Genomic DNA, 16,502 nt, shown 5'->3' on the forward strand with positions numbered 1-16,502 from the left:
CATTTAATTTATATATATATATATATATATATTTATATTTAAGTTTAAATCACTATAGCTAGTGTTCTTATGGTTTTGCATCTTTTTTTGCATACAAATGGTGCAGATTCGAATCAAGCACCCTACATTAATTTTTCTAATTTATTTAAGTGGGCCAATTCAAGCTGAACAAGAGCTGAAAAGGCACACGAATATTTTTTTTCAAGCTGAACACAAACAGATTGCTCGGGAGCTAATTTCGAACAAAAAAATAAATAAATGAGTCGAATACGACACATGTTCAAGTTGCTCAAGTTCGGCTTATATAAACCCCATATAGCTTGTTTGGTTGATAAAGTTGCAGCCAGAGAAGGCATTTGCTGTGAAAGAATTTTAAATGATTGTATTTGGTGCTTTGTTGTGGAGAAATTGAAATAGGGATAGCATTTTGGTGGTGGCAGATGGTAGACGATTAAGGAGATAATTGGTTGTAAGGAGGGCATCAATCCAAACTAGGTGTCGAAGGGAGGAGCCAAGTACAAGTGTGCAAGGGGTTTTAAGATGTCTCTGTTTCCTTTCTACTGAGTCGTTTTGCCCAATGGTGTATGGGCGAGTATACTAATGTATTATACCACATTGTTTTAGGGTAGTTGAGAAGTTACAGTAAGATATTCTCTTCCTCTATCTGACTGAATGATTTTGATGTAAGGGTTATATTGTTTTTCCAACATGTTTTAAAATTCAAGAAATTGGGAGAGTGTTTCAAATTTATGCACCGTTGGATATATCCAAATAAACTTTATATAATCATTAAAAAATAATAAAATAGAATCCATGACCATATGAAGAAGGGAGGGGGAGGGACTTCATACAGCAGTGTGGACTAAATGTAAAGGTAAACTACTAGGGTTGTCAAAAAAGCTCGTTGTTCGCAAACAGCTCGTGTTCGGCTCGATCGTTAAGTAAACGAGCCAAACAAGAACAAGTTTTTAAAGCTCAAATTGTAAACGAGCCGAACACGAACAGCTCTTTGTTCGCTCTTGTTCAGCTCGTTTTAGCTTGAAATAAAAAAATATATAATTATTTATATAATAATATATTATATATATGTATATCTAAGTTTAAATCATAACACCTTATATGGTAATGTGGTTAATAACTTCTTTTGTATACATTTGGTTGATGTTCAAATCCCACACTTTACATATATGTTTTTCAAATTAATTTTTACGAGCCAATTTCAAGTCGAACACGAGCCAAACACGAACAAGAATATTTAAATCGAACCGAACACGAACACACTGTTCACGAGCCAATTTCGAACACGAGCTGATTTCGAACGCGAGCTATTTTGAAAGAGCCGAACACAAGCTTAACTTGAGCTCGCTCAAGCTCGGCTCGTTTACAGCCCTATAAACTACTATCGGATTGATATCTGGGAAACGGTAGACGAGTGCTGTTGGAGAGACAGCAGGTTGTGCAGTCGGAATGTTGAAGTTGATGATGGAGTATAGTTTGCAATCTTGCACTACTGGAGATGATAGCATTATGTGGACGACCTAATCTGTTGTGCCATAGGGCTATTATGAGCTTTACTGAGGGAAGGAGGATCATGCTCTGATACTATAAGAACTTTACTAAAATCCAATAGAAAATGTAGATAGGAAAATACAGCATAAATTAAAGCATATATTTGTATATATAGGAAAAGTTTATCACTGGTCTATTATAATATTTTGGTATTTATAGCCAAAGTGTGAAATCCTTCTGTTACAGGAAATCCTGAGCAGTTATGAGTGAAAGACTCAGATACGCTTGTTTTGGCTGATGACATAAGGAGGAGGCTTAGTGTTTTTTCTGGTGATTATGCTGAACAAATGTTGCCTTTAAGTATAACAATGTGTATTTTCAAAGGCCATTTATTAATTGATTTTAAATCCTTAAAAAACCAAATTTTCATGGATAATTCAGGTGCTTAAATTTTACTAATAAAGTAAAATTAATACTCTGGATGATGTAGGAGAGTTGATGAAAGAAGTTGTGCTACTAAAATTGATGCAGGGGGAGAAAAAGAGATAAAAGAAAAGAAGATTTACATACATAACACTTAATTCCTATGTATTAATATTTCTAACAATAAAACTTAAATATTTACATATGTAAGTCACCTAAACTATGCATGAAAATTTGTACGTCACTTCTTAGATGCTAAAATAATGGTTTTTTTTAATGTGATATGAAAGATTTGGTGGTATACAACAACAATGACAAAAGCAAGGAGCCTTTATCCCACTAAGTGGGTGGTATAAATATAAAAATAATGTTTACGTGTTAGAAGTGCAAATACATAGGAATTGGGTGGTATTTAGGAAAATGTACCAAAAAGAAAATAAAGAACATAACTGTTGAAATTCAGAATAATGTCGAATTTTTTTATTGACATGAAAGGAGGTATAAATAATCCTTACATGAATCCTAAAATAAGAAAGACAATAATAAAAAAAAAATGACAGGAAGGAAAGATATAACTCCTAATATCTCCAATTAATCAATTCATATTAATTGTTTTGGAGATGAAGGACACAACATAAAATAGAAAAAATCCTAAAATAGGAAATGAAATAAATCCAATCCAAGAAAATAATTTATTTATCATAACTTCTCACATGAATAATTTTTTTTCCTAAAATAACTTCTAACACTCCCTCAAGTTGAAACATAGTTGAAAACCATACAGTCGGTAGAGAAAAGGGGAACCGACTACATTTAGGATGAAAAATGACGACAGCTCTGAGAACCAGCGGCTACAGCAGATATGCAATAGTTCTTTTACGGTAAAAAATTGTTGGATAGCCAACAATAGAAAATTTTTCAAGGAGCATAACTCTACGGGAGGAAAAACAACAGGAAGAAAAATTGTTGGGAAACTGTCGGTTGCTTTCTAGAGGTCGGTAGAGTCGAAGCTCCCAGCTAGGAAAGGGCTACCCGACAGGCCAAGCCTGTAGGGAGAGAAGAAAAAATCATTGTTTCAAATACTAAGACGAGTGTCTTCCCTTCCCACACGGAGGATGGCAGGAAGGGAGTACGGCGGTTCTAGAAGGAGGACCGATGGCTAGGATACGAAATTAGACTTTGATATCATATTGAAATTCAGAATAATGCGGAAATTTTTTTATTGATATAAAAGGGGATATAAATACACCTTACACGAATCATAAAATAGGAAAGACAATAAAAAAGAAATAACATGAACTCCAAATATATCCAATTAATTAATTCATATTAATTATTTTGAAGATAAGAGAAACATCATAAAATAGAAAAGGATATAAATCCAATCCACGAAAATAATTTATTCCCTATAACTTCTCACAATAATAAAGAAATAACATGAACTCCAAATATATCCAATTAATCAATTCACAATTCATATTAATTATTTTAAAAGAAATAGTATAAAAAAAGAAAGGATGTAAATCCAATCCACGGAAATAATTTATTCCTCATAGCTTCTCACATGAATAAATTATTTCCTAATATAATTTCTAGCAATAACTTTACATGCACAACTTGGACCTACCTATATATAAAAATTGAATTAAGGAAAAATAATTTGATTGCCCTCACAAAATTTCATTCATCAATAATATATCCAAAAGTTCCATCAATTAGCCTTATTTATAAAGAAACAACCTAGAGTGAGGAAAAAAAGATTTCATATTTATATTATTTAAAATGAAGATGAGATTACTCTTTTTTTTATTATATCAAAAATAAAATTGATATCTAAAATTTGGCCAAAATAGAATGGGCCTAAAAGCAATTAATCATGTATAGTAGTAAAAAATCAATTTGACAAAAAAAAAACTCTTTTGGAACCAACTTAGAGTAAGGCATTCAATTCTTGGGACAATGATATCAATTCACAAACTACCTCAACAATGAAATTTCTAAAGAGCAAAACTAAGAGTATGGTACATAGTGACCAAGAACCAAGATAACTTGGGCTAATGACATCACTTCAGGAACTACCTCATCAATGAAATTTCTAATGAGAGCAAAAGTAAGTTTACAATGCTTAATGACCTAACAAACATAACACTTTTGGAAGCAAATTAGAGCTATAGGGTATTGAATACTTGGTAGTGACTAGCCCAAGCTTATCAACTAGAGCTTTAAAACAAAGATTATTTTCACTACCTAATAAAAAAATAGCATTATAAAAGTAGAATTTACCTCATGTTTGAAGTGGAATGTTTATCCCTAAGTTCTTTATTGGCAAGTGCATATAACATCAAAAAGAAAGCAGGATTTTCCTTTCTCACTCTTATTTCAATTACTTCTTAAAAAGTGGTAATAATGATCTTTCTTATCCTTTGATTTCAGTTTTTTTCTTGGATATAACTTCTAATAGCACTTGAGCTTATGCCCAGACATTTTTGTAGAAGCAAAAGAACAGTTTATTGTGATGTTCCTTAGCAGTTGAATCACTAGCCTTCTCCTTTTTTTATAGTTGCAATCTGAAATTTCTATCGATGAAAAGAGAGTCGTTTCTTCCTAAAGTGTTACAACTTTGAACTAGGTTAAAGTGCATCAATAATTGCAAAACGCTTCAATTCTTTGCGGATACTTTCATGATTATAAACTTCATTACTAAGATTTTTTCATTCAACTAAATTTCTAGAGCAGATGCCTAGATATTCTTGGATAGTTTGACCATCATCCTGCTTCAAATTTAGCCCTCAGGCTTATCTTCTTTGTATCAAATGGTGTAGAATTAAGATTTGAAAAATATTTTAAACTCTAGCCGTATCAAGATTGACATATCAGAGTTCGATTATAAATTTCACCATACTAAAGCATGTAAGAACTTCAAAAGAGACAATGCAATATTTTTCTATGCAAATAATTTTATACAATGATAGGTTCCAAAAAGCTCAAACTAATTATCTACAATATCTGCTTTAATTGCCGCATTGAAGTAAGATTACTCCAATTTTGCTTCAACTTTAATGGGAGGATCTTCTTATTTTCTCCTTTTTGTATAACTTTCAGCTTCTCTCCTGCAAATAAATTCCTCTTTATAGTTTATTGTTTTTCTCTCGGAAGCTTCTCCATTTGTCTGAAAGGTAGAGATGGAGTCACCTTAGTAGCAATAGTTTCAAAAGCAACTATTATTATAATCACCTAATCAACCATCTAATTAGCCATTTGGTCCTTCATTTTAGCCAACTAATCCGTCATCCTGGTCCTTTCATTCGCACTAAAAAAAAACTTCATCAATTGTCCGCAATATCTCCTCATAGACATAGTTCTCACATTCCAAAGAATCATCAGAGTATCCTTCTTAATCCTGAATTTAGCCGCAAAAACAATTTTCTATTTCTTGATGATATCCCAATTGAAGTGTGGAAATTTTTAGGAGAGTTGGGAGTTTCTTGGTTGAGTAAACTCTTTAATATTATTTTAAAAACTAAAAAGGTGTCTGAGAAGTGGACGAAGATTATTTCGGTCCCCAGTTTTAAGAATAAAGGGTATGCACAAGAGTGTGCAAATTATCGAGAAATTAAGTTGATGTGTCGTACTTAAAAGTTATGGGAGAGGGTAATTGAACATAAATTAAGACGTATTGCAAACATTTCTCATAATCAATTTGGATTTATGCTAGGCAGGTCTAAAATGGAAGCTATACATTTATTGAAAGGTTTGATGGAGAAGTTCAGACGTAATACGCAGGATCTACATTTGCTTTTTTTTTATTTAGAAAAAGCTTATGATAACGTTCCAATGGATATCCTTTGGAGAGTTCTTGAGAAGAAAGGTATATTCAAGTCATTAAATATATGTATACTAGAGTTGTTACTTGTGTTCGAACTGAAGGAGGATTGACCAAATATTTTCCTATTTCTGTTGGATTACATCAGGATCGGCTATAAGCCCATATCTTTTTGCTTTAGTTATGGATGGTCTTACTGGACATTTACAGAAGGATGTACCTTGGTGTATGCTTTTTGCTGATGAAATCCTTCTCGTGGATAAGACGAGAGAAAAAGCCCAAGAAAAACTTGAATTATGGAGGTCTACATTAGAGTCTAAAGGCCTTCATTTGCGTAGAACTAAAACTGGGTACATGGAATGTAATTTTAGTAGTAGTAGCTCTAGTGACAGAAGTGTAACTTTGGGTGATCAAATTATTAAAAAGCGTAAACGGTTTAGATATTTCGGGCCCGTTGTTCAAAGCGATGGTGATATTGATGGGGATGTTAATAGTAGAATTCAAATTGGTTGGTTGAAGTGGAAGAATACTACGGGCACTTCGAGCCTTTTGTGTGATAGAAAAGTACCGCGTAGACTGAAAGGAATTTTTTATAAGACGGTGGTGAGACTTGCAATGCTGCACAATGCTCTAGGGAATGTTGGCCTTTAAAAGAGAAGCATAATACTTACTAAGTTAAGTGTTACCGAGATGAAAATGATTAAGTGGATGGGTGGCTTTACACTTAGAGACAAAATGTGAAATCAATATATCCGTGTTAGGGTTAGTGTAGCTCCAGTGACGGACAAAATTACAGAGAGCAGTCTTAGATGGTTTGGTCACATTAAACGTCTGATGACTGATGATCCGATTATCAGAGTAGATGTTTTAGATTCAACTTATGTTAAGAAAGGCAGAGGTGGACCTAGGAAGACTTGGGAAAAAATACCTTAATTTATTAGAACTAAATGAAAATATGACACTAAATATGATGCAATGGAGAAAAAGGATTCATGTAGCTGACCCCACACGGTGGGATTAAGGCTTTGTTGTTGTTGTAACTAATGCTCTGATACCAAGTACACCAGATTAAGCATCTTTCTTGAAGTATTGGGAAAAAAAATAATTCAATTGTTTCAAATTTAATTGTTAAATCCTAGAGTTTCCAAAAATATGAGTTCATTCATGCTTTATCCATAATTTTTACTGAATGCAAAAATCTCAAAATCTTTATCCTAAACTCCATGCATCCATTCAAGCCCTTAAAATAAGCTAACTACTTCTAGATTCCTTCCCTAAAAGGCCCTGTAGGTTATGCAAAATTTTGTGGAGAAAAATCTAGGATAATTTTTTTAATTCGCTTCAACTAATTTTCTTTCTCCTCTGTCATTACAACATTCTTGACTTAATTTAAATTAAAAATTACAACTGCAACTAAATGCCTCATCAATTTATATTTTCGAATCTATCCCAGCAAGATTAATAGCCTTGTAGATCAATGTTTGAATCATCCCAACTATTAGTGAGTCAGAACCAAAAATTGATCTTTATTTATATGAAAGGCATCTTTCATAAAAGCACAAAAACAACAATATCAATCATCTAAATGCTCTAAACCCTAACTATATAGAATTCCTCACACCCCCGCCCTAGCTGTTTTGCCAACCTAAAAATCATTGAGGTAGGAATTTGGTATGATTTAGGTAAATATTGAACTCAAAACCACGCCAAGAACTTTCAAGACCCTAGCTAAACTAGTTAGCACCCAAATGAGGATGATAGAATTTTTTGCGAGAAATGTGATCAAACTTGGGGAAAATATACTTACTTTGATTAGACCCAAAAAAAAAACCAAACAATGCAAATAAAATATTTACTGTAATCACTAAAAAGTGATACCATCATCAGGTTTCTTCACAAACTCCACCCCTAGATTTTCAAATCGTTCACATGCCTTGTAGACATCATCAACGGTGATACCTATATGGCCTGTAATCAGTATAAGAATTTCTATGTTCAGTTTCCATAGAACAAGTATGTTAGATGTAAATTTCTATAAATCAAAAGGGAACTTACCAAAACCTCGAGGTTCAGAATTTCCATTATGGTAGCCCTTGAATTCAGGATCACTTTCCGTGCCCCAATTACTGGAAGTATGGAAAATAAAAGGTCAACAATACTATGAGGGGCCATGAAGTAGGAAGAGTGACACAAAAACACAACCACGCGATGCAAAAGCTTGAAAAATATAGAATACCACCAGATGCCACGAAAAGATCTTGAAAAATATGGGAAACAACATAGTATATGACATCATACTCAAAAGTCCCAGGCATAGGAGTAGCATAAAATGACAGCCATAAGCAGAATTGAGAGAGAAAAAATAATTGGGGGAAAAGGAAAAAAAAATTAGCATTTAACCAAGTTAGAGGTATAGTTCGTGCGAAAATTTACCCAAAATGTATCCCAGCATCCAACAAACATCTAAAAAGTAACAAAATATTTCAACATAAAAAAGGAGGCACCAAGTGATGTGTCATCATAACACAACCACCCTCTTAAACACCAATGCCTCTTACACTAGCCACAAACAAAAAAAAAAAAAAAGATTTGATGCGGTGCTATCCAGTTCGCGCCCGTCAACTGGGTGTGGCTTTGCGCAGGTCCAACCTCCCTTGGTGGATCGAACCGGTCCAAGGTATTAAGAGCCCCAATTCAACTCCGCTTGCTTGTTCTATATCTTAAGTCTCGCGCCCCGCTCACCTCCCCCCTCATTCCCTAATCTTCCACAACACCTCCTAGTCATTGCTCGCCTCTTCAAATCCCTTCCATTTCTTCTCCTCCTTCCTTCCTAGGCTGCCACCTTCTTCCCTATTTATACGTGTTCTTTCTCAGGTCCAACCAGTTGATTTTCTTTGTGTTTTCAAGTGATGACTACCTCCCCGGAGCCTCTCCGCCGCTGCTACCCTTCATCGGGTCATCAACATCCACCCCTAGTTGCCTCGCCGGATATGCCACCTTACACGGTTGTTTTCTATTTCATGCTTAGTTAAATTCTGCTTTGCTATTTTTTTTGGCCACTTATGTGTTATTTCAATCGTTGTTTATGTTTTATGTTGTTTACCGCTCATGCGTTATTGTTGTGAAAATTCAGCATTGTACTCTTAATTCTGCGATAAAATTTGTCGTGTCCGAGTCATGGTTTGGGTTAACTCCAGTATCATTTAGAATCAAAATTAGCCAAACCCTAGTCCTATTCTAGGGTTCCAAGCTTCCTCTGCCCCTACACAAGCCACTCAAAAATTTTCTTCTCTTATTTTTCTCTTTCCTTTTCTCCTTCAATTCTAGTATTCTCCTCCTTCCATTTCACTTCCAATCATGTCGCCTCGTCGATATGCGCCAGACCCAACCCGAGAAGAAATACAACGAGAGATTCGTCGCATACAACAATGATTGGCCAAGATGGATGATGAGACTCAAGGAAATGTTACTCGCGAACATGACATCGAGAGTCGACGAGAAGACCACGAAGATGACTTAAATCTGTTACACTGCGATGATGTCAGCGATGATGAATATCACTCATGCCGCTTTGGCATTCACTATCACAGGAGACTGTGCGAAGAACCCACGTTCGACAGCCATCAGGATTTCGGCATCAAAAAGGACCAACCAGAATTCGACAGAAGCACGGACCTCGATGACTTCATCGACTAGTTGCAAGCAATCGAACGCATCTTTGATTTTAAGGAGGTGCTCAAGGACAACGGATTAAGCTTGCCGATTTCAAAATAAAGAAAAGTGTGTCATTATGGTAGGACAACTTGCAACGACAACGATAACACAACGAGGATGACAATATTACTAAGTGGGCTAAAATGAAGACAATGAAAAAGAAATGCCTTCAACCCATTATCGCTAGGAAATGTTCCTCTAACTCCACAACCTACAACAGCATGAACAATCGGTCGAGGAATTCACCGCACAATTCGATCATCCACAGATGAAGTGTGGTCTGGTAGAACAAGAGGAGAATACAAAAACCCGCTATCTCGAGGGGTTGGCATTAGCAACATTGTACAACTCCAGCCTTACTGAACGCTAAACGATATTCAAACTCTCGCATTAAAAGTAGAACGACAATAGAAGCAAACCAAATTTCAATACACCTTCCGTTAGGAATGGACATTTAAACCATCACCTTAAACCACATCTAGCAATAGAAGCAAACCAAATTTCAATACACCTTCCGATAGCAATGGACATTTAAACCATCACCTTAAACCACATCTAACCCCCAAGGTCACGTCAGAAGCTAGCAAGTCACTACAAAAAAGCAAGAAAACCACACCGAGCAAGCCCGAACGGGGAAGTTCCTCGGAGACAGTTCCTGCACAAAAATGTTTCTGATGCCATGGGTACAACCACATGGTTGCCAATTGCCCCACCACCCACGTTGTCTCTTTTACTGAAGAAGGCGTCGTCGAAAAAAGTCGAGAAAATAGAGGAAGCTCAATCTAAGGATGATTCGGAAGAAGCACTTCCCCTCCCCGACAACGAAGGCGAACTATTGGTGATATGAAGGTTCCTCAAGTCAAAACCCAAAACACGCCCTCCATGGCTACGACACGACATCTTTCGTACTACATGCACGGTCCAAGGCAAAATCTACAATTTAATCATTGATGGCAGTAGTTGCAAAAATGTCGTATCCACTCTAATAGTCAAGAAGTTAGAATTTGCCACACAAAAACATCCGCAATCCTACTCTTTCACCTGACTAAGAAAAGGGAATGAGATTCAAAGCGATCGACAACGGTAAGTCGAATTCTCCGTCGGCAATGAATTACAAGAACAAGTTTGGTGTGATGTCGTCCCAATGGACACTTGTCACATCCTTCTGGGGAGACCATGACAACTCGACCGGAAAACACAACACGGCTTCAAAAAAACCTATACATTCAAGAAGTATGGAAAATGCATCATGTTATTGCCTGTAAAAATGCATCGACCACGAGCAACACCGAAAACGCATTAATCTCATAGACCACCATCCTGCAATTAGCTTGTGATGCGCCGATCACACTATCTCTGGTCCTAGAAGATAGCGGCCAGAAAAATTAAATATGCACACAACTTAAACAGCTCCTACACAATTTCCAAGAAGTCATGACCGACGATCTCTTAGGAGGATTGCCTCCACTACGGGACATTCAACATGCTATTGACCTCATACCAGGATCAGTCCTACCAAACAGACCCTCCAATCGATTGTGACCCACAGAGTACGAGGAACTCCAACATCAGGTGCAAGATATTGTTAAGAGAGGATTAGTATGCGAAAGCACCAGATCATGTGCTATCCTCGCCCTCATCGTACCTAAGAAAGACGGCCCTTAGCGGGTGTGCATTGACAGTCGTGTCATCAACAAAATTACAATCAAATATCACTTTCTCATACCATGACTTGACGATCTTTTAGATCAGTTGTACGTCGTCATCGTCTTCTAAAAAAATTACTTACGGAGTAGTTATCACCATGTCAAAATGTGATCGGAATACGAGTGGAAAACCGCTTTCAAGGCACGAGATGACCTTCATGAATGGACAATCATGTCTTTCGAGATGTCAAACGCACTCAACACATTCAAGCGCCTAATGAATCAAGTCTTTTGAGCTCATATTGGGAAATTTATCATGGTCTACTTCGATGATATCTTGATTTATAGTATATCCGAAAAAGACCACCAACAACACCTACAAGCGGTATTCAAGGTCTTACGATCCGAATAACTGAACGCCCATCCCAAGAAGAGTCACTTCCTGAAACCAAATCTGTTTTTGGGTTGCATTGTGAATGGCACGGGGATACAAATAGACCCAAAAAAAAATCGAGGCAATCGTAAGCTGGACCAAGCTGCAACCTTTAACCGAGCTTCGACAATTTTTGGGGCTAGTCCCCTTCTACCGAAGATTTGTTTGCAATTTCAGCACTATCACTGCCCCCCTCACAGAGTTGTTGAAAAGAAAAGAATTCACATGGACGGTGACCACTTGAAGGAAAAGGTCACTCAAGCTTGAATTCTTGTCTTACCTGATTTCAACCAACTATTCGAGGTTAAGTGTGACGCTTCTAGCGTAGGCATCCACTTTGAACTAAGTCAAGGTAGTCACCTCATAGTCTATTTGAGCGAAAAACTAAATGAGACTAAACAACAATGAATTTTATGTCATTGTTAGAGCTCTAGAACACTTGAATCATTACCTACGCACAACCGAGTTCACCCCCTTCACAGACTATGAAGCTTTAAAATTTTAAACAGTCAAAACAAAATCAAATGTTGCTACGGTATCTAGGTAGAATTCTTAGTGTTCTTTTGGTTTGCAGTCAAACACAAAGCCGGAAATCAGAATCGCGTCAAGAGAACCACAGCGGCGGGAGAAATCTCACAGGTAGTTCTATAAAATGGACAACTACTTGTTCTGCCAAAACAAATTATGCATTCCTCGATGCTCACTACGAGAACCTATCATCCAGAAGAACCACAGTGACGGATTGACCAACTATTTTGGCAGAGATAAAACTCTTGCACTCGTGAAAGAAATTTTTTTTGGCCTCGACTAACACGAGATGTAGAGCGACACGTCCGACAACATAAGATTTGTCATATCTTCAAAACATGGGGCTTCAATACAGGATTGCACACACCTTTACCAGTCCCTGAAGCACCTTGGGTTGATATCAACATGGATTGTGTCTTAGGACTTTCACGAAACACAAAGAAATAAGGATTTTGTCATGGTAGTAGTTGATCGCTTCTTGAAGATGGCGCATTTCATCATCTGCCACTGGACATTAGAAGTATCTCATATTGCCGATTTGAACATCCGCGAGATCATTCGGCTTCACGACATTACCAGAACCATTACTTCCGATCGGGACGTTAAATTATTGAGCCACTTCTGGCGGACCCTCTGGAGCAAGTTAGACACTAAACTCCAATTTAGTTTCGCAGTACATCCTCTGACAGATGGGCAGACCGAAGTCGTTAATAGAAGCTTTGGGAATCTTCTTCATTGCTTCATTAGGAAAAACATCAAACAATAGGATCTCGCTCTCAATACATCAACAAGCCATAACACAAGACAAACATCATTCGAAATTGTGTACGACAGCAACCCGATCACACCCCTTGAGTTGCTTTAATTCTTCCCCCAACAGATCTCAGCGAGGATTCCACAGAACATGCTTATCAAATTCAACAACTCCAAAACAAAGTTGGGGAAGCAGTTTCTAAGCAAAAATACAAATATCAATCTCAAGCAAACAAGTCCGACAAAAAAGGTAATATTTCAAGAAGGTGACCTCATATGGATTCGTCAAAAGAAAGAATTATTTCCTATAGAAGTTTACAACAAACTAAAGCCTAGAGCCAACAAACCTTTCTGCATTTTTACAATTAAACGACAACGCGTAAAAAATTGACATGCCAAGGTACTCCAAAATTTCAACAACATTTAATGTCGCGGATCTCACTCCATACTACGAGAAACCAGAAGCTTCAAAAAAAGAAGTTGAAATTCCCCCAAACCCGGGGGATTGACGCAGAGCTATCCAATCCATGCCCGTCGACTGGGCGTGGCTTTGCACCGATCCAGCCTCCCTTGCTAGATTGGACAGGTCCAAGGTATTAAAAGCCTCGATTTAGTTCCACCTGTTCGCTCTCCATCCCGAGTATCGCGCCTCGCTCGCCTTCCCCCCTGCCCTAATCTACTGCAGTGTCTTCAAATCCCTTCCATTTCTTCTCCTCCATCCTTCCTAAGTTGTCACCCTTCTTCCCTATTTATGCACAATTTTTCTCAGGTCTAACCAGTGGATTTTCTTTGTGATTTCAGCTTCCGGGTCTTACTTCACCGTGTTCCCTCTTCTGAGGGTTGTACCCGACGGCAGGTGGTGCTTCGGTTGTACCCCGCCTGAGGTGGTGACTACCTCCCCCATCCTACTTTGTTGTCGGCATCCTTCCAACGCCACTCCTCCACCCATTTGTCTGCCAATCACCTCCCCGCTGCGAGTTTCGCCATTCCCCCACCGTAGCCACTGTCCTGATACTCCTCCCCACGTCCACTAGCTAGGCATCAGCCTTCCAGGGTCCCTCCAGCGACCTCCAACTCTCCTTACTACACATCCCCACCCGCCAAGCTCCCTATCAACTTCTCCAGTAGGTCGCTCCACCTCAATGGAACCTCTCCGCCACGCATCCGCCGCTTCCTGCACCCTCCTAGCATCCACCGAGTCGACCTAGCCCCCTTCGCCTCCTTTCAGCGGGTCATCAGCCTCCACCCTTTGTTGCCTCACCGGATCCCCCACCTTACGAGGTTGTTTTCTGTTTCATGCTTAGTTAAATTCTACTTTGTTATTTCTTTTATCACTTGTGTTATTTCAATCGTTGTTTATGTTTTATGTTGTTTACCATTTATGCATTATTTTTGTGAGAATTCATCATTGTACTCTTTCTTAAATTCTGCAATAAAATTTGTCGTATCCGAGTTGTGGTTTGGGTAAACTCCGGTATCAAGAACAACTATAAAAGCAAAAAGCTAAAAATGAAAAAGGTAATGGCAAAAGAAACAAATATTTCTCTCTTACTGAGTTAACTCAAGCGTAGCTTTTTGGCCAAAAGTCCAAACTGTCCTCTGCTTTGGATCAGCTGGTGCTGATGTAGTATCCTACACGTCATGATAAATAATACACAAGTCACAGATGAATTTCTTAAACAAGACAACGAAACATTTATCATAAGGATTACCTCGTAACCCAAGAAATAGAGACTGAACTTCATTTCTAAAAAATCCAACCTCTTAAGCAAGCTGATAGATATTTTAGAATGGTTAAGAAAAATTATGGCAGCAGCATTAGTGTCATAAAAAAAATATTGGGGCATTTACATACCATACAATACTTATGTACGTACATATCTAACACCTAAACATTCATATTTGCATGTATACCACTCAATTTTTTAACATCACATAAAAAATACCACCATCGCTACTATTTTAAGAAAATGAAATACAGCTTATCATGCATAGGTTTATGGCATCAAGATGTTATAAGTGTAAATATCAAACTTTGGGTGTTAGATATGTAAACACATAAGAATTGTGTGGTCTGTATGTAAATTTCCCAAAAATATTTTAAAAAGCACTTGTGGAACAGATTTTCTATAACATTCAAACGCGCTAATCAGTTGAGCAACGCTAAAGAAAGCAACAAAAGCCTAGTATTTTATGTGGATGAAGGTTCCCACCAAATTAAATTTTATAGCATGATAAAAAAACAAGTTTTTTTTTCCGTATGAAATAACTTTCAATTTTGGCATCATAATGTATTTCAATGGCTACGATCCAAATGCTCAATTATAACAGTATCCATGTGCGGGGGAGAGATGGGCTTGCCCAGGCTTATAATCTTTCAAATTAACCTTAGTAAATGAAGATATTTCCACCACTATTTGACTCAATTCCAACATCCATGAATAACCAAAGCCATTAAGAACTAAAAAAAACTTATGGGGAAGTAACAGCATTAGGACAATAAAGAAAAAAAAGTTGACTTCGTATTGATCCATCCATTGGCCATAGATACTAAAATCTTAACCGAATATTAATTTAAATTGTTTATAAACATTTTTGAAAGAAAACTTACGACATTCCCAGCACACGTGAATAGAAATCAAGGCTGGCTTTAGGATCCTTAACTCGAAGCATCTGCACATCAAAATTGACAGTAAATTACCCAGGAGGCTGAAAGTTAGAGGTTGATCAAAAAGTCCAGAAGCAGCATCAAGAAAAGCTAAATCAATAAGCAAATTGACCAAGCAAAATGACAGCACAGTTTCACCTGCCAATAACAAGAAATAAAAAAGCAGAATAAAAAAATGAAGGAGAAAGGTAGTACATGGTTGATGTTTGATAGAATGACATTAGTTACAGAAACAACAATCATTTGTTTAACTGGTTATCCCCATTGTCAAACGCTTTGGAAGCTCTTTATAACATTTTGTGATCTCAGGTCATCCACTGGTACTAATTATGCTAGGTTTACCTAGAAGCCTCCTTATATTTTTCAACAAGAGCTTTATTATGCCGGTAATTTGCTGGTCATTCCATGCAATTGTAGGGTATTCTCTACACACAGGCCATAATTTGAAGAATCCGAATTCAGACAGGACAGTACTGCTCACTTTCTCTTACTGTTCTAGCTCTTTAACATCCGCATCAGTAATATCGTCCACTTTTCCAACAGTTGAGACTTAACATCAGCACTTTTTTCCCCTTAATAATAAACATTGGAGGAATGAAAAAAGACGAATAAATGGCTGACTGTTGGAATCAACGCAATTCAGACAAACACTTGTTACGCAAACAACTATAAGATTCAGACGACAAAACGAAAAACCAAAATAAACAATTGAGATTATCTGAACGAAATCATAAGAATATCGAATATCAATCAGTGCAGAAGAAATAGACATTTGAGTATCCGGCGTACAGTTTGCTGCAAGAAATACTCCTTGGTGGCGTCGTCCTTCGCCGAAGTGAGACCTGGGTTGTTCCCTAATGACTCCTTGGACTCCGATGAAGCAGCCATCGCTGAAGGAAACGATCGGCAAAGATGAAATCTCTGCAACACCTAATCCTGTTTTAACACCGATCGAGAGTTCTCGGAAAAAAAAAAAAAAAAAAAAAAAAAAAAAAAAAAAGGCCC

The 16,502-nt window shown here is 37.2% G+C and overlaps 1 protein-coding gene across 1 annotated transcript in view; it reads right to left on the reverse strand.

Annotated features, from left to right (window-relative positions):
* The window catches only part of LOC110018073 (lactoylglutathione lyase), a gene marked incomplete at its 5' end in the record, with an annotated part of 18,696 nt that extends 2,263 nt beyond the window's left edge, over positions 1–16,433 (reverse strand). Inside the window, 6 exon segments of the mRNA XM_020715299.1 lie at positions 7,634–7,723; positions 7,811–7,881; positions 14,382–14,461; positions 14,542–14,602; positions 15,441–15,502; positions 16,287–16,433. Of these exon segments, the coding sequence (XP_020570958.1) occupies positions 7,634–7,723; positions 7,811–7,881; positions 14,382–14,461; positions 14,542–14,602; positions 15,441–15,502; positions 16,287–16,385 (463 nt within the window).
* Between the last annotated feature and the right edge of the window lie 69 nt (positions 16,434–16,502).

The sequence above is a fragment of the Phalaenopsis equestris genome, unplaced genomic scaffold (genome assembly GCF_001263595.1).
Source record: "Phalaenopsis equestris unplaced genomic scaffold, ASM126359v1 Scaffold000002, whole genome shotgun sequence".
NCBI classification, from domain to species: Eukaryota; Viridiplantae; Streptophyta; class Magnoliopsida; order Asparagales; family Orchidaceae; genus Phalaenopsis; species Phalaenopsis equestris.